Genomic DNA, 19,465 nt, shown 5'->3' with positions numbered 1-19,465 from the left:
GCTTAAGGTGCCCCTAGGGCGATGATAAAAGATGAGGCTAGAGAGATGGACAAAGTCCAGATTATAAAGGATCTTAATTGTCTTGCTTTATTGTGAAGGTGATGGGGAACCATTGAAAGATGTTAAGCTATGAAGTGCTACGAATCACATTTACATTTTGCATAAATCATACTGGGAAAAGTGGATAGAGAGGTGACACACAAAAAGCAGGGAGACCAGATAGGAGTGTGTTTTAGTAATCAAAGCAAGAAATAATAGCTTGAGGATAGAGACAGATTCGGACTCAAGATATTTTTAAAGGTAAAAAACAACAGGATTGCTTGCATTTGAGTTTTAAAGATGTAAAGGAGTTTTAAAGATGTAAAATATGAAGCTATTATAGATTGAATAGCATATAATTACAAATGTCCTCTGTGCCAGATGATTATCAGACTACTAAATTGCCGTCTATCCCTAAAAAACATTTGAGAAAAAAGCCCTGAGAGGTATCAACTAATGAGTTTCACTTTCATATTGGTTAGATTCTTGTGAGAGATGAGTAAAAGATGAGAGACCAAATACTTAATCAGATTCTGGATCAGCAGATTGAATGCCATGAGGTTTGAATTAGCTGTGTGATCCTGGGCAAGTCACTTCATTTTTATTTCTTCTATTTCTACTATTACAAAATGAAAGACGGGGAGACTTTTAAACTGAGCCTTCAGAGGACTATGGAGATATTTCAAAGGAGATGTCTCTTCTAACTGTAAGAGTTTATGCCTGTTTACTAATATAAATTGTTGTGATGATTAAAGCAGATGGTGTATAAGAAAGTGCTTTATAAACTGTAAAGTGCTATTTATGGTACTATTATGGTAAAATGTAAATTTACGGTACTATTGTAATTTTGACCAAGCTCTTTGGTTTAATTATACCAAGCAACAGAGTTAAACTATAGTATCTTAAATAGTAACTGATGGAGAAGAAAAATGTCAGACTATTTTCAGAGTAGAAAAATTTGGGGAGGTTAAGTAGATAATAATTGCAAATACAATTGAAATTGAGCTGGTTTTTATATCTTATATATAAAGTAAGTTTCCCTGTGTTATAGGAAGTTCTTATTTTTGTGTGTATATGTATGTATGTGTAGGGATAGTAGAAGTGAGCTAACATTTACAGCCTTAGTTGAAAATCACTAGGGATTCATAGTTAACTGTTACCTGGAAACAGCAGCCTAGGAATGTGGCCAGAATAGCCAACGATATGCTGGTTGTTCCTTAAGAAGGATTTTTTAAATTCAAAAACACCTTTACTTTTAATAGGCTATTATAATTTTGCTTATTATTTTTCCATTAAGATCTAATGGTAGTAGAGAAAAGCAGCTCAGTTATCAGAGACATTGATGAGGTTGTCACAGCATGAAATTTTGCCACTTTTCATTGTATGAAAAGACAGTGATATGAGTAAATTATACTAAATAATAAAAAATGTGGCTAGATTTGCTCAATAAATCTTAGTTTTCTGGAAATGGGAGCCCTAAGAAAGGTAAGTCTAGTCCCCTAATAGGCATACTTAGTACCTAGCAAAGAACCAAGAAATAAGGGAGATAAATGATGTACGTCTGAGTAACCAAAGGTTACTTATACTCAAAAGGTACAAACTTTATACTCAAAAGCATATATAAAATTCATTCACCTTATTTGTGAGAAGGGCCCTTACTCAGGCTGCATTTGCTCTTTAGACACAATTCTAGTAATCGATTACTTACTAGCTCAAGAATATTAAAAGAGAGCATATTAATAAGAGATGAGTGAGAGAACAGGAAGTAAGAATTTATATTAAAACGTCAATAAAAAAGGCAGAAAAATTATAAAAGCTAGGCACAAGAACTTGACACAGCATTCTGAGCTATTTAGTGTAATAGAAAACAGCTCTTAATACCATAGCAGCCCTGGAAATGTATTGCATAGAATAAAAAGTGGTTTTTTTCTTTTTTGTAACTTTCTATAAGGATTTTTTTAATGAGATATACAATTTGACATACAATTTGACATATTAATTTTAGATATACAACAATGATTTAATATTTGTGTATATAAAAATGTTAATGGTGATCCAGAAATTAAGAAAACTTCAAATAATATTTAGTATACTCAAAAAAATAAAAGACGAGGCAAGTATTATGTTACAATTTAAAATTCCATCAAAAATGCTCAAGATTTAAAAAAAAATTGATTCTTAAAGCAAAAGTTATCATTTTCTTTAAAAAAACAACAAAAACTTATTTTGAATCCTTCATTCCTTAAAAATGCCAGCTAAATTAAGCTGTGTTGGCTTTCATATACTTATTGTTTTTAATTGTTGATTATCATTGAGCCTTTCTAAACTATATTTCACACAAAATACACTAAATTTTCATACAAGATACACTAAACTTAAGGATTATTTTTATTATTCCAAGAGCGATCTAGGCTGAAAATTTAAATCATTTCTGCAATACCAGCTCAGATGAATTTACAAATGGAAAATCTACAGTGTTCTCTAAGAAAACTCATATATTAATGGGGAGAGAGGATGATTGCAGGCATTCTTATTCTTATCAGAGAAGCTTAAGTGTAAAATGATAGGGTCTTTTTTTATGAGCCAAATCTTTTGTCTTCAAAACTACTAACATTGCACTTGTCTTCAGTTTAACTAAATAAGCTATGTATTGCATTTTTTTAAGTGCAAAAAAAATGTTGGAAAAAATCTTGAAATTTTTTTTCAATCTTGTGTTAATATATCTTAAATTTTAAAGAAGCAGGATCCCTTTCTGGAAAAAAATTATTAAAAGATCCGAACAGACATTTCTTCATCGCTTTATTTTGCTACTTAGAACATTTTATCTGTTGTCTGCATGGACAGCTGACTTCTTACATATCTGCCTGTTATTGCTGTTAGAGGTAGGATTTTTATAGCACATGTTCTGCAACAAAGCAGATGTTTTAAAATATGTTGACAGCCATGGAATTGGTATAGTTTCAAAATGCTTCTGTAATTGTTTACCTAAGGCTAAAAAGAGTCAGAAAACTCTCGACTGAAGTATATTACTACCTTGAACTTTATGTAGGATAACCATTTTAAATTTATTGTAATTAAGGATTATAGTGATTAAATGGTGGATTTGAAGTTTAAAATTATTAAAATATTTGTGGTAATGGGTGTGGAGAACATTCTCAGTAGTGGAAATTGAAGGTTATAAATAGTCTTCATTTGAAAGAGTTAAGTGTAAATATTATAATACATTTATAATGAGTAGAAATTAATTTAGTGGTTAAACCCTTGTGTATTTTGCAATCTTGTATTTCTTCTTTCTTAATAGTGTTTGCCAGCTCTGAGCCTGTGCCAGGATTCCAGGGGGATACCCTGCAGCTAGCATTCATTGACCTCAGACAAGTAAGATGTAATAATGTACTTCTCATTTATTCCCTTTCCTTCTACCTCTTGCCTTTAGGAAAAAAAAAAAAAGAAGTTACAGGAATGTTTGTTTGCCTTGAAACAACCTTTCTTTACAAAAGTGCTTCTTTGATAACTATGTATTTGGCCCTCATCTCTGAACCTATATCCATTCAGTGTCTCAACTTCATAGAGCATTTATATTAGTGAATATTTAATGTAGTCATTATCTGCTAAGCACATGACTAAATAATAATTTTATACTTTGGTTTAATGACGCTTGAAGGTTAAGTTATTTCTTAACGATTTCATGGTCATACACGAAAATTGGTGGTGTATAACATTAGTGTCAGGACCAGAGGTAAACGGACTAGATAGCAGTCCCTTGCTTAAAATTTTGTCAGTAATAAAGAAATCTATTTTCATAAATTTTCTGTATGCCTTCAGAAAGGGTAAAACTAAAAAAGTAATTATACATTTACATAATTCTTTTCTAGTCACATAAATCAAAGTATAGTAACAAATATGATAATTTTAAATTTCTTCTATTCATTTTACTACTCTTTAACACCTTTCTTGTCATTTTCTTTATTTTCTTCCTATTACCCTTTTTCCATTTCCCCCATATTTTTTCTTCTTATTCCTTTCTTCTTTACCCCTCCTCCTTTTTCTTTTTCTTTCTTAATCTCAGGATTAAAGAGCTTAATAAAGCTGGGAGGCATAGGAGTGTGGAGGAGGGGTGGATCCAAGTTAGAGGGCTCAGGAGAGATAAAATTGACAAGAGTGACTGCTGCCCGTGGCAAGAAGCACAAAATGGAGATGGAATTACAACAAAGCAGCTGTGATATTAGTCTATTTACGGTGCCACCGCTTTTGGGGGATGGAGATGACTGGAGATGGGGCTCCACTATTAGTATGAATAGACTGTACCACAGTGGTGTTTAGAGCAGGACCAATTTGAGCAGTTTAAAGAGCTCTGATTTCAGTAAATGTTTGAGAATAGAGCTGTTTTTTTGTAATTGCAAACCAGTATTCAATAAGTATTTATGAACTACTATATATTAATTATTCGGAGAGGGAAAATGTGGTTGAAATAGACACAAAAGTAATGTAAGACATAGTTTCATCTTTATGGAGCTTTAAAATCCTTTAAAGAAGCAAAACACTCACAAACTGGTTAGAAATACTTATAAGACTGTGAGTCATGTAGAACTAAATGGTATATATTCAAGTCAGTCTCTCAATTATGTCTGTAAAGCACTGAACATATAAGACATATTCATATTTATTTCTGTTTGCACTCAATGCTCATGTTCAAACAAGGAACACTGTTATGGATGACCTAGATCTATAGATGACTAGGCTAAGTAGAGAAAGATAGTAAAAAATGAAGAAGGTGGACCCTGAATTTCCATTCCAGTTTACCACAATATATTCTTTCTGTTGAAGACAGGTCTATTTTCTTTAGAAGGAGTTCTCTCTGTCTTAATCCTATTGCCTTGAGCAAGATGATTTAATATAGAAAACTGAGTCCTTTAGCAAGTTGGAAATAGATTTGGTTGTATATTCATTTCCTAGTTAGGTTATGGCCACTTACTGGGGTAAGTTTCCCTCTTACAAAGATGTGAAATGTTCTCCAATCCAAAGAGTATGTGATTTGAAGATAACTTCCATTATATACAAATAATCTGTTCGCAGAAAATATGAAATTTATTATGTGATATATTCTCAGTTTCTTATGAATTTGTATAGTGTTAACTAGTTTGTAATATCATTGTAGGATTGTAAATAGGACCACATAATTTATGAAACCGTTGATAAAGATTCTGTTTCTTGATTTGTCCAGATAAGTGGTTGGTTCAATGCAGATTAAAACTCTAATCCCAGGTACTTTCTTCCTTCAAAGACAATCATCATTTGATAGCAATGACCTCTTTACAAGCATATAGCTCACTAGGGAATTGTTATTAAGACATATTTATAAATATTAATAAATATCTCAAGTCTTACTGGTTGAATTTACTTTTCAAGTATGTGCACTTAGAGGCATTAAGTCCTGGTTTACTTTTCCTCATCAGTGTGAATAAAAAAATCTGTTTAGAACTCCAAAATCTATTATTATATAGAATCGTTAAAAGATTTATATAGAAATAACTAATATAAAACACAATTTTAAAGTATGGTAGTTAATATGTGGTGGAAGCGACTAGTGGATAGAAAATTTTGATGAGCTAATTTTTTATGTATTAATTTTTCTAGTTTTAACGAGGCTTAAAATTATTTTCCCTGACTATTAATGTTTAAAGTTTAATCAGACACTATTCTTATTTTTTTGTATTCTTTAACAGGAAGATGCAATTAATTCTTATCTTTAGCTGCTGGACCACTGTGACATAACTCGAATTTTATGATTTCAGAGGTCTGGATTTAATAACTTGACAAGAATAATTATGTTTCACCTATATTTATTTTTTAAATTAATTTATAAACAATTAAGTGGTGAAAACCAAGTGTAGGAATTGGCCAAAAATAAAATTAGTCTTGAAAACTGAAATCTCATATTCGGTGATACAAGCTTTGTGTATCAAATGTTAGTGATTATTTAAATAAGAATGCCGTAAAGTGTCAATAGTGTTATGTTCCTGACTTCATAAATATATTTCATAGCATATTATTTGAACACTTTTTTATGAAGTAGTATATCACCAAATATAAAGAGAGCGTTAACACTTTTATTTACATTTCAACTGGGTTTCTACACTTTTCCTTCTTTTTTTTTCTAGTCTGTGATCCATTTCTGTCTTAATAGGGTGGCTGACAGTTCTTTTCAAGTATACTTAGAAAGGCAAAAGAGCCCTTTTCATATTACTTATAAGGGGTCATGCTTCTGTTTTTTAGTTTGAATTTGATACTGCTTCATGAATTGCTGGGTATGAAAGATTAGGAAGTAGGTCCAGTGGTCAAATTTTACCTGCCCACCCGGACTTTGCCCTGAGGTCAAACTCCTGATATTTGCTGTTCTGAATAGAGGAGTTGATGACAAGTATGAGCTGATACAAGAAGAAACTTAGAACCATATCAAAGCTGAAGGCAAGAGAATTGGGACTCAATGAGAAACTGTAGCTAAAAGATGGATCATCAGAATTGCCCTCTTCTAAAAGAAAAGGAAATAGCTGACCAGTGAGTGAAAAGACTTTATCGTCCTGCCAATCACATGGTTGCTAATGGAAGCCAGTTATCTCAACAATATCTTAAGGCCTACTGTCCCAAAAGACAATGCGGAGGATTAGCAGTACTGGTACTGTGTTATGTGAATATACTGCCTCAATTGATTTTAAATATGCTGTTTGAACATGATTTGTATGTGTAAACTTTTTTACAAGTAAAGCCTTTCATCCTCTTACCCCAGGTTTTCTGAAATTAAGTCACTAAATGATGAAGGACTTTTATAAAAGTTTGTGTGTCTGTTTGCTTTTACAAAGACCATCTATTTTGTTAAGTACAATCTTTCAGGTGGATTTCAGATGAATATGTGAAATTCTTTTGACAATGTATGAAAACCTTAAAATTTTTAAATTATTATGAGACTATAATATACAGTATTCAGTGATAATTTTTTATAACTCATTCTTAATACCTAGAAATATTTTACTAAATATTACTGGAAAATGAGATATACTACATAATTGAATTATCCAGGTAACTAAAGATTAGTTTTTAATCACCAAAACTTTTTAAATGTAGCCAATTTAATGGGAAACTTTAAAAATATATCTCTCACCTTCCTTCATATTGAGCATAATCCTCACAGTAAATTGAGCATCCATGGTTCACTAATTTTAACACTAAATCTTCTTTATTTAGTCCTTTTTCACTTTGCAGTAAGTTAGGTTTGACAATAAGTTAACAATATCTTGATAATCTTTTAGACAATATGGAGAAGTTTAGGTAGGTTTGATGATAATGCAGTTAGGTGGGTTTGAAGCTAATAAAACAATCTCTTGCCCAAAGAATATTGATTAATGTATTATCATCACCCTGGAGCAGTGTTTCCCAAAATGTTTTTCTAGGAACATTGATTTCTCAAGATGAGAAAAGATTTCTTTAAAAAAAAAAAAGGTCCCAAGTTTGGAAAACACTTTATACTCTAATTTACTCTTAGAGACTTACCATATACATTAGAATTGTAGGGATTGAGAAATTCTGCAGTAACCCAGCATCCCCCAAACTCATCACGAAATACCTACCTCATTCATTTTGGGTTGTATTACATGAAACATACTTTATGAAATGCTACTTTAAGTCAAGACAGTGGCAGTACCCTCTAGATGACTGTTTTTGACAGTGTGGGGTCAACTAATTTTTAAAATAATGACTTGAATAAATGTATAGAGGAATTATGAAATATATGTATAGATTACACAAAGCTAGGAGAGTTACCTAAGATGATAGAAGATAGAATCAAAGTGTTCTCAGAAGGCTTCAGTGATAAGCCAAAGCCAACAAAGTTAAATTTAGCAAGGGAAATATTAAGTGCCATATAGAGTTTTTTTTTTTTTTAATTAAAAATTTTAAACTACAGGCTGTAGGAAATCTGACTTATAGTATGGAAAAGATCTAGTAGTTTTAGTCGACCTCCAAATGAACCAACATTGTGCTAGAAATTCTTATATTGCATTAAGGAAAGTATGGTATTTGGGTTAGACCGTTGTGCGTTGGGGCTAAGACTATGTCTCAAGTATTACATGGTGATAAAGACAGTCACCAATTGGAGAGCACGTAAGAGAGAATTACAAAGCTGGTGAGGGATCAGATACCTTGTCATATGAAGAGCCTTTTAAAAATTTCATAATCTTAGTCTAAAACCTTAGAGAGGTTATACCTTTGTAGAGAAACTCAAATGTGTGATTTTTATTATCCTACAAGTCAAGTATACCATTTTCTTTTTCCCATTAAAACCCTATGTCATAAAAATTATAATTTTTCTTTCTCCATCTAGGATTAGACCCTGTTTTCAAGTATTTGATCTTGGGTAAGCTAGGGAAAAGGAGAGTGATCATTCCTCTTAACTATGAGTACAGAATTTGAGAGAGAATTTAAATTGTTCAACATATATTTGAATCTCAGAGAACTTTTTAAATAAATGTTTTATTGAAGTGTAACATACATTCAGACAAATCATAGGTGTACTATTGTGATTTTTCAAAAAGTGAGTACATCTTTGTAACACCCAGATCAAGAAAGAAAATTTGACTGGTAGGTACCTCAAAAGAGACCCAACCCCTCACTTCACTTATTTCCACTCATTAATTACCCTTTTCTCGCTTAAAGCATAACCACTATCATGACTTCTAATACCCATAGATAAATTTAGCCTGATTTTGAATTTTGTATACACAAACTTGTGCAGTATCAACTTTGTGGTTCTGCCTTCTTTTGCTCAATATTATGTGTGAGAGATTTATCCATATTGTTACATTTGGTTGTGGTTCATTCATTCCCTTTGCTGTGTAGTCTGCCATTACAGAAATATACCATAACTTATACATTCTACTATTGATGGACATATGAATTGATTCCAGTTTTACTCTTACAAATTGTGCTAACATGACATTCTTTCACATGTCTTTTGCTGAACATGTGTACACATTCCTGTTGAGATATTTACCTAGGAGTGGAATTGCTGAGTCAAGGGATTTTATGTATGTGATCAGTTTTAGTAGATACAGTGAAACAGTTTTCCAAAGCAAAGGTGCGAGTTTATACTTCAGCCAGTAATGTAGAAGTATTTCTATTGCTCTGCATCCTTGTCACTGTAGGCTTATCTTTATCTTTTTACACCCATTCCAGTGGGTATACAGTAGTTTTACATTGTGGTTTTTATCTGCATTTCCTTGATGACCTACAGAATTAAACTTCTTTTCACATATTGTTTATTTGAATATCTTCTTTTGTGAATAACCTGTTAGGGTTTATTTGCTTGTTTTTTTGCCATGTTTTTCTATTGTAATGTCTACTTCTTACTGGTTTATAGAAGTCTTTTGTATATTCTGAATATAAGTCCTTTGTCAAATATATGTATTGCACATACCTTCTTCCGCTCTGTGGCTTGTCTGTTCGCTCCTAGTGGTGTCTTTTGATGAACAGAAGTTTATAATTTTAGTGAAATCCAACTTTTCCTTTATGGCTCTTTTTACTGTCCTGTTTAAAAAGTCTTTGCCTACCCCTAAAATTATAAAGATATTTTCCTATGTTTTCTTCTGAAAGTTTTATTGTTTTACTGTTCACATTAAGATTTATAATCCATCTGAAATTGATTTTATGCATAGTGTATAAGGGGCATAAGGTTCAAGATTAATATTGTTTTATATGGTTATCCAATTGACCCAGCATTTTTTATTGAAAAGAATTGGATCTCATAGCATTTTAATGTAAAATAATTATAAAATAGACTGTAAGACATAAATGGCATGTGCTTCTAATGTACAAATAAAATGATTTCCTTTGTCTTCCAGTTAACTGTATGCTTATATTTCATGGTTCATGCCATCCTTCATTAGCAAATTAGTTGTAGGGTTGAGATTTTTTAATACCAGCCTAACTATATTCTCAACCCATCAAAGATATGTTTAAAAATAAAGCAATTCTAGAGTAAGTATTCATATCAACATAGGCAGTATAAAAGAAAAAAAGCTGAACTGCAAGCCCACGAGGACAAGAATCTTGCCTTTTTTGTTTACTATTATATATCCATTGCTTAATGCTATTCCTGGCACATAGTAAACAATCAATAAATGTTGAATAAGTGAATGAAAATTTTTTGGCTATACTCAAAAGCATTTTTTGTTGGTATACAAGCAACTTATTAAGAATTGAGATATTCCATGTAACTTAATGTTCCATATCAACAAACATTTTTTAACAGTGGCAATTTTTTTCTATTTCAGTTATTTTTGATGAGAGTATTTATATGAATACATAATGATGCATTTCTTGATTTATCTTGGTCATCATTAGGGATACTAAAATACTTTTATAAGTTATTTCTGAGAAATGTCAGTGCTCCAAAACCAACTGCTTATTCTTTTATCGATAAAGAAATATTTTGGACAGGGCAATTATAAGAATTTAGACAAAGGCAATATACACTTTAAGTGATCAACAATGACCGAATATAACACAGAACTTAAATAAAGCAGCATATCCTAAACTACTGTCATTTGGAACCGTGAATCTTGAAGAAAATAAGCTATGGTAAAATAAGTTTAGGAAATCCTACATATTGTGTCCCTCTCTTGTAAATTCACAATCTCATTAGCACATTAGTCTTTGAGAAGTCCTAGAGTAAAGGCATATCTGTTTTTTGCCCCCAAACCTGTTTGAGTACTAAATACTTTTCACAAATGAAAATCTCTTACTGTCCTACAAGCAGTGTTCTATAGCACACAGTTTAAAAACTGAATTACCTGGACCACTGTTGATTTACATTAGTGAATGGATTCCTAGAACCAGCTGGTTAAAACAGAGCTATAAGAGCAAATAGATGAAATTTAAATATTAAAATACAAGTAATACAAAACTGATGAAAAATAGTATAATTTTTCAAAAATAATTTTTCAAACTTCCTTTTTCATAAAAACACATTCAGATGATTTGTGAAGTATGATAATTACTAGAGGATTTAATGCTGCTTAGACTCAGTAAACCAGTCAGTCAGTCATACAGAATAACTTGTTTTTAAGAAGCGTGAAATGGTAACACAGGATTGCTTGTGAAGAATGAAAAGATTTAGTGGGAAATTAAAATACCAGCTCATGTGGAGTTCAAATCCTAACAGTTGTCAGATTCCTTAGTGAATCATCAAGGCTCTTGTTATTGAGCCACAGTATACATACTTGGAGAGAAATAAAGTCTATATTCACTACTTTTTTTTTTTTCCTTACTAATACACTATAAATGAGATGGGAAATTTTTAAAGGAGAGAGATTTTGATAAAATGATCAAGGTAAGTTCTATATTTTCTGTGTGTTGTAAAGAGTGTCTCCCTAGTATTAAAAAGGAAATACAGTTGAAGTGACTTTTTTTCAAGATAATTGCACCTTAAGACAGAAAATCTAATACCAAAATAAGAACCTTAAAACAAAGCCAAACTTCTACAAAGAAAATAGTGACTCTTACTGTTTAGTGGTACCAAAAATGTGATGAAAAAAGTTCTAAGTTTTTAGTATTTACAGAAATTTTTTGCCCAGATGGTTTACTTTACAAGCTAACTTGGCTGTAAGCACCTACAGATACAAAAAGAGAAGGGGTTGGGGAACAAAAGCTACTTTGTTCATTGGTCTCCTTTACTTAACACCAAGTCCACCCTCGCAGACCAGGGAGGAGTTTTACACATAAATATATTCTTTTTCCTGCCATTACTTCTTTGATCTGACAATTTAAAGAACACGTTTTTAAAGTTGTTTTGTGACCCTGTACGTGCATCTTGTTATTGATGGTACCCAGGGAGATTCTCTGCCTCCAGAAGAATTCATGGACCATTCTGAATATTAAGCCAATCCATTTAGAAATGTTATCTTTTTTAGCTTTATCAATTCCTGGAACCTGACTTGCTCTATTTATATCCTGATCCAGTACTGCCTCATTTAGTTAGAACAAGAGTATCATCTATGCCATTTTTTAAGAGGCCACCAATAAAAATACTCACTTCTTGGATCTTTTTTCTTACTATGTATATCATCAACATATATACGTATATTTTCTTTCATGATAAATTTCAAATCTGGGCCTCTCGATCTAATATGTTACATGAGGAGACAAAACAGCCATTAGCTATGGCTGTTGCTCATTTGACCACTTTTATATTCTACCACTTTGTAGAGAAATCTGTTAGGAATGATTTGCAGCTTTTTATTGATTTTTTCCCCCTCAGCCTTTAATTCTGTGGACAGGAATTAGTTATAACATAGATTGCTTTGCACAAAAGTTCTTACATGCCTTTACATCAGAGATTCTAACCTGGGGATTGTAGATGAGTTTTAGGAGATTTGTATAAAATTTTGTTTGTATGTGATTTTCTGAGAAGAGGGTCCAGTGTTTTCAACAGATTCTCAGAGGCATCCTGTATGACTTAACAACTGTTACGTAACCACCACTGTTCTGGGAAACTGAAAGCTGTCCAGATTAAGGCAGACCACCAAGAGCTGCCCCATTTTCAGATATTTCTTCATTTACTCAATAAATATTGAACACCTGCTTTGAGCACCGCTTTAAGTGCTGGGAATACAGCGGTGAGCAAGATAGGCAAGATCCTGCTCTCATAATCTCATTTTGTTAAAGGAAGATCCATAACAAACAGTGATAATTTCAAATAGCTTTAGATAGAATTCCAAATAGCTTTAGAAGCCGTGAGAAAAATAAAACAGGTTAATATGGTAGTGACTGGGGGTGAGGTGGACCACTTCGGATAGGGTTGTCAAAGAAAATCTTTTTAAGGAGGCAACATTTGAGTAGATATCTGAATGAAATTGGAAGATATGGTGAAATAGCATTCCTGGCAGAGGAACTGGGAAGATTACCAGAGCCAGATTATATATATAGGGCCTTGTTAAGGAGTTTAGGATGTTAAGTATGATGGGGAACCATTCAAGATTTTTAAGCAGGGTCATATCATGCTCTGGTTTTTATTTTGAAAAGATCGCTCTGGCTGCTCTAAGGAGAATAGATTAAAAAGGGACAAAATTATAACCAAGAACGACATTAAACAATTATTTTGGTAGTCTAGGCTACAGATGATTGATTACTATTATTTAATTACTGATGATATGGTTCACTGTATTTCACAGTGGCTTCTTCATATGGACTCCGAAGTTTCTGTTTTCGGTACTAGAAATAGTTGAATTTATCTTTAGCAATTACGAGTTTGTTTCTATCTCAAGAACACTGTGAGTTATCCAACTAATTATATTGTCTTTTTAATTTTGGAGCTAGAAAACTTAGGTGTATAGGGTAGCATCACATGCATTTTATATACTAATCTTATTTCTTCTCCTACCTTCACTTTCTCTTGGCTCTAAGTTTTCTCAGTTGTTAAGTTGTATTTATCTTGCATGTATTTTCTTAAGTTGCTTTAAAATCCCTTTGGGACAAGCATTGTGTAAATAAACATTTGTTAGTGGAATCCTAAAACTGCAGTAAAAAGAAAGAATTAAGTATGAATAGATTTTCATTTATTTATTTCTTCAAAAAATGTTTATTGAGTGCCTACTATAGCCAGCCACAGGGGAAACAGAATTAAACAATAGACAATAAAATAAGAGCTAGACAGTTTGAGAGATGAGTTAGTTGTTATCTGTGAAGAAAAGACTATTAGAGTCGGAAACATGTCTTGGCTAAAGGATAGGAATTGAGAAGTGTAAAAAGAAAGCTGCTGAAGTCTCCGAATGGTGTGTTGATGAGGACACTATTGCGTAGGAAATCAGGAAACAGGATGGAGTCCTGCTTCTCTTACTAACAAGTGTATGACCTTGGGAAACTTTCTTGAACTATTTTAACTATGTATTAATGGTTTAATGAAACCTGTGAGGAAAAATGTACAGTTTACTTCTGGAAGAGATCTGTTTCATGGCATGCTAATCTTCATTGCTAAAACTAGTGAATTGTGTGAAGCTTGCTTTGCAGAGGTCATTAATTGATTATGTCTGCAGCTATCATCTGTCTGTACTTACCATACTTCATCAGGGTGACAGCAAGGCTCGTGTGCCAGATCTGTACTATAGTGAACCATGAAGACCATCACTCCTTCCAAAAGTATTGCTTCATAAGGGAAGTACCCCGGGCTCCTACCTCCTTGTTCTCATTATCCTCCTCACCTACTACTTCCACCCTAATTTTTACAGTCTGATAATCCTCTACTATACCGCCAAATGGTTACAAAGTTTAGGGAGGAAGATCAGATGTACTTCACCATAGAAAGATAAGAGAACCTGATAAATATACACTTGTATTTGACTCAAAATGAACAACTTTGACTTCTACCTAAAGGGACATGAACAAGCCCTGGAAATTATGAAGGAATTGTTTGGCCATAGTTCTTGTAATGGAGACTGGGTGTCTGCCAAGACTTTACTTTGAAATTTCTGTCTTGTTTCTAATCTTAAGGCATCATAACATACAATTCTTTTGCCACTAGTCCAGTTTATTCTTTTATGATGAGGAAGAGGCACTTTTAAATAACAATTATTTCCACTATAATTAAACAAATCTTCTTTTGTTTGCATTATATTTGTTACTATATTGTATACACACTCTGCTTGCTTAAACTTGCCCCTGTGACTACTTCACAGGAACTTTCTTTAGAAGTTTTAAAGTCTTTGACTTCTTAAAGTATTAATGGGATTTGCCAAAGTTGTAGTATTTGAATGCCTGACTAGATATAGTAGCAGGACAACAAGCTTGTTCACACAGCTCCTCTAGCAAGTATTTTTTCTCTTAGACAATCCTAAATTCATTTGAAGTGCCAAAGACTTAAACAATTTGGGTTTATTCCTGAATATAACAAGACCAGACATCTCACAAAGTTTACCTTAAGGTCCAGATATTAGAAAAGTATGCTGCCCTTTGGGAGAGCTTATGTTATAAAGGATTAGTCTGAACCTAAATGTCTTTTGCCTTTTTGTTCTTTTTTGTTCCAGTGTCATAATTCTGATACTTTACAGTTTATATGCTTAACTACATATGCAATTCATGCTTATGCCTTCAGTTATTGATATAAATTTTGAACTCATAGATTCTCGTGATTATTTTAAGTAAAGGTTAGAGAGGCCATGTCTCCAAATACAGTCACATTGGGAGTTCGGGCTTCAAAATACGGATTTGGGGGGACACAATTCAATCCATAACACTCAGACTAATAAAACTGAGAGAATTTATCACCAGTAAATGTTAAAAGAAGCTCTTTGGAGTGAAAGAAGATAATATTGGTCAGAAATTTATATCTACATAAAGAAAGGAAAAATTTTAGAGAAGGAATAAATGAAGGTCGAAAAAAAGATTAGGGCTATTTTGTAGTTTGGAAAATTACCCTCTAAAATGATTTTTTCAAAACCAGAAAAACAAATACACAAACACCTTAATAATTACAAAAACAGTACATGCTCACTGGTTTTTAAAATTTTTTATTTTTAAGTAATTAGAGAGTCACAAGAAGTTACAAATAAGGCTCAGGTCCTATGTACACTTTACCTAGTTCCCCCCATGGTAATTTTTTGTATAGGTATCTATAATTATCAAATCAGGAAATTGACATCACGTGCTCACTATTTAAAACAACAAAAAAATCAGACATGTAGAAGGATATAAAGAGAAAGCTCTCCTCTTTAGTTTCTCAGAGTCATCAGTGTGTTTCCCTGCGGACCTTTTATAGTCTACATTTAAATACGCAAACATGCACCCACTTGTATGCACACTTGTAGAGTTACTTGCTTTTGTAGAGGAAATGGATCATTTATGTTATAATTTACATTTTTCATGCAGCACTACATGATTTCATACTAATAGATATGGATCCACTTTATTTTTATTTCATAATGTTCTATAGTATAAATATACCATAATTTATTAAACAAGTCCTTGGACATGGACTCTCCAGTTTTTCTACATATAAATAATGTTGCAGTTAATATCCTTAGACATATATATTGAATACTTGTATAAGTATGTCTATAGGCCTTTTGAAGTGGAATTACTGGGCATTGCCAAAATAACATTCCAAAAAATATACTAACCAGAATTACTTTTTCAGAGAAGCACTGAAGTTAGCACTATAACTATAAACAAAATTAAACAGATGGGGAAAAAATTATTCGTATATGTGAGCATTTGGACAAATATGGAATGTTCCTTATTTGGGCAAATATGGAATGTTATGGAAATAACATTTTCATACCATGATTAACTTTGAGGTAAATTTCAATGTGTTACACAAGGAGTAAGTCTTTGTCTCCACAGGCTAGGAATTATAAGCCAGTGCATAATGTAAAGAGAGGCAGTCTCTAATGTAAATGTCTTAAATTATCAATATTCTTGCTATTTTTTTCACTGAAAGGGATATGTTAAAATTTTTATAATAGTCTGTCAGCAATAAAGGATAGTGATATTCTGGCCTTTGAAAATATTATATATTCATTAAATTATTAGATAATAATCTTAGTATTGGTACTATCCAGCAGGTAACTTTATCCTTTCTCTCAAAATTAATTTACATTTTTGCCAAACTTCCTATTATTTATTTAAAAGATATTTTTTCTCTAATAATTATTTTATTTTATTGAATGGAAATGTTTCTCTTTTTTTCTTTTATGGGTTTCTTTGAGTTGGGAGAATAGTTTATGAGAAGTTTAAATATTTAAATGCTTTGTCAGAAAAACAGCAATGATGCATGATTTATTTCATATACTAATGAGTATTATAACCACAAACACCATATTTATTGTTATGATGTTTTTACTATATAAAACAAAATTCCCTAGACTGCCTATATGATATTTGCCATGTCCTGTGAGAATCTAACAACAGTGTTCTAAAAACCTTACCAAGCATTCTTTTTGAAAGCAGATTGGTTATACATGTAAATGAAAAGAAATCTTGTGTAAATTAGGCCATCCTAATCTAGTTGTTCAAGCACTTAATTTATAAATTGAGGAAATTAGATTCTAATTCTACTTTACATATAAGTTTGAACAAGACAATTAATCTCTCTGAAACTCAGTTCTTTTTATAAAGTATAGGAAAGCCTGCATGTACTTCATTGGAATGAGCTGTTCAAGTGAAAAGTTATACACAGATATAACTAATGGCCTGAAATAGAGATAAAGAAAAATTAACAGTAGGTTAATCAGGATCCACTGTAATCTATGTGTGAAAGACCAACGGCTTTAAATTGTATTTATACAAAAGCTTTTTAGTGGTTTAAATTTAAAAGCTTTTTCTTTCGCATTAATCTCTCTGCTTTTCCTTTGGGGCTATATTTTGTCACAGAAAAGACACAATTCTCAAACTTTTGCTTCTCAAAGTGTTCTATGCAATATAATTTAGCTCAGTTCAACAAGCTTTTATTGAGTACCCTAAGGAAAAAGTAAGAGCTATTACCCTGCCCTTGAAGATCTCATAACTTGGTTGGAAAGTGAAAACAAATATTCCCAAAAAACTAGGTCTATGTACACACTCCGAACTTCAGGAAGTTCTCAGTGGCCCACAGAGCCACCCATCATCAAATGTAGATAGCTCAGAGAACTCAACACTGCTAACATTCAGCCAGCCCTAGGAAGGGATGCATTTTGTCACATATATCCATATATTAACAGAAATTTAGATTAGTGTCGTTTAGATCAACATTGACCTCTAAGATCCAAGTGGATATATAGTCATGACAAAAGTTTTTACTAATATATATCAAAAGGATGAAATTGTTGAAAGGATTATTTAATTTGAGAATTAAACATTTATAGTACTTTTTTACCTGAACTTCCTTCTTAAGTATACATTACAATGCTTAGTACTTAATGTTAAGTGACAGGTTAGTCCTTAGAGTGTTTTACAACTTGTAGTTCTTTTTCTTTCACTGTTCGTGTTTTCTTAAATGTCAAATCATCTTTCAGTTACCTTCAGTCTGTGATTCAGTGATTTTCATGGTCATCAAATCGTAACACTTGAAAATTGGAAGGGACTTCAGAAAATCTAACCACACCTAGAAGCTCTCCCCTTAACCAGAGTTCCTGCTGCTCCAGGTTTCTTGAGGTAGCCTGCTTTTAAATAGAGGCTCCTCTGCCCTTTTGAAAACCTCATGGCAGCCTTCACCACTTCTTCCTGGACCTGGTCAGACATTGGTAATTTCTGACACTTCCCAACCATGCATCCCTCATTCTAGAAGATTAAAATATTTGATTACTCATAAAATTAAGTACTTTCTTTGTGCTCTTTCCACTTTCTTATCCACTCTTGCCAACCTCCCGACCTTTTTCCTGTCTATTGACTCCTTGATTTGTTTACACTGTATGTTTTCACTTCTCCTGGCCCTCTTACACCTCTATTCTGATGTAAATGGCCCTACAGCTTCGACTGTTGGGCAGAATGTTTCTTCACCTCCTTGGCCTAGAATTCTGAGGATACTGCTAACCCTGTAGCCCACTCTAGTGGTAGCTACACATTCTTTCAACATGCTCCACAGTGTGCTTGAGAGATTGGTTTTCTCCTAGTTCCCCTTTTCTGTTTATAGACCATTGTTCTTCCACTCTTGAGTGAAAGCTCCAAACCCTCTTGAGCCTCTTCATTCATCTTTATCATCATCAATCTCTCACTGTCGCTTTTTGCAATCAGTTTATCTATATTCACACTCATCTTCATTTCCTTTCCTTCGGACTCAGATGATAGGTAACGTTTTTATTCAAGGCTCTCTATGCCCTTAACTTCATCTTTTCTATGGAACTTTGTTTCCTCTGCTTTATCCTTTTACTATCTTAGCCTAAAAACGTGTTCAAATCTTTCCTGTCTGAGAGAGAGGAGAAGAGAGGGGAGAGGAGGGTAGAAGGGAGTGAAAATATCTTCTCTAGTCTCATTCTAGCTATTTCAAATCTCTTTTCTTCTCCTTTGCATTCAGATTCCTTAAAGGAATGATTTGTAATAGATCTATCCGTATTTCATCATCCATTCCTCATCCCACTACTCTGCGTTGTCACACTGCTGAAACATTGTTCTCTTAGTTCACCAGGGAAAGCCTTTGATGTTTTAACCTCTATTCTACTGGTTCTTTCTGCTGCATTTGATAATGCTCATCATGTCCTCTTTAAAATTCTCTCTTCTTCAAAGGCTATACTCTAACATTCTTTTTCTGTCTCTTGCAGCTTTCTTTCCTACCCCCTAAGTGATGGTATCCCTTAGGTTTCTGTCCATAGAACACTGTTCTCTATACACTTTACCTGAGTGAACTCATACACTCTCATCATATCTCCAGCACAAACACTGTTTGCCCCCCGATATACATCCAGTTGCTTGG

General features: G+C 32.8%; 1 protein-coding gene across 2 annotated transcripts in view; it reads left to right on the top strand.

The window, feature by feature from the left end:
• The window catches only part of EXOC6 (exocyst complex component 6), a 167,726-nt gene that overhangs the window by 134,718 nt on the left and 13,543 nt on the right, over positions 1–19,465 (top strand). For both annotated transcript variants that reach the window (XM_025042301.1, XM_025042300.1), the window contains exon 20: positions 3,341–3,414. In XM_025042301.1, coding sequence (XP_024898069.1) covers positions 3,341–3,414 — 74 coding nt within the window. The remainder of the gene's footprint in view (positions 1–3,340; positions 3,415–19,465) is intronic.

This window comes from Pteropus alecto, unplaced genomic scaffold, assembly GCF_000325575.1.
Source record: "Pteropus alecto unplaced genomic scaffold, ASM32557v1 scaffold88, whole genome shotgun sequence".
NCBI classification, from domain to species: Eukaryota; Metazoa; Chordata; class Mammalia; order Chiroptera; family Pteropodidae; genus Pteropus; species Pteropus alecto.
This window is presented reverse-complemented; position numbering and strand designations above follow the sequence as displayed.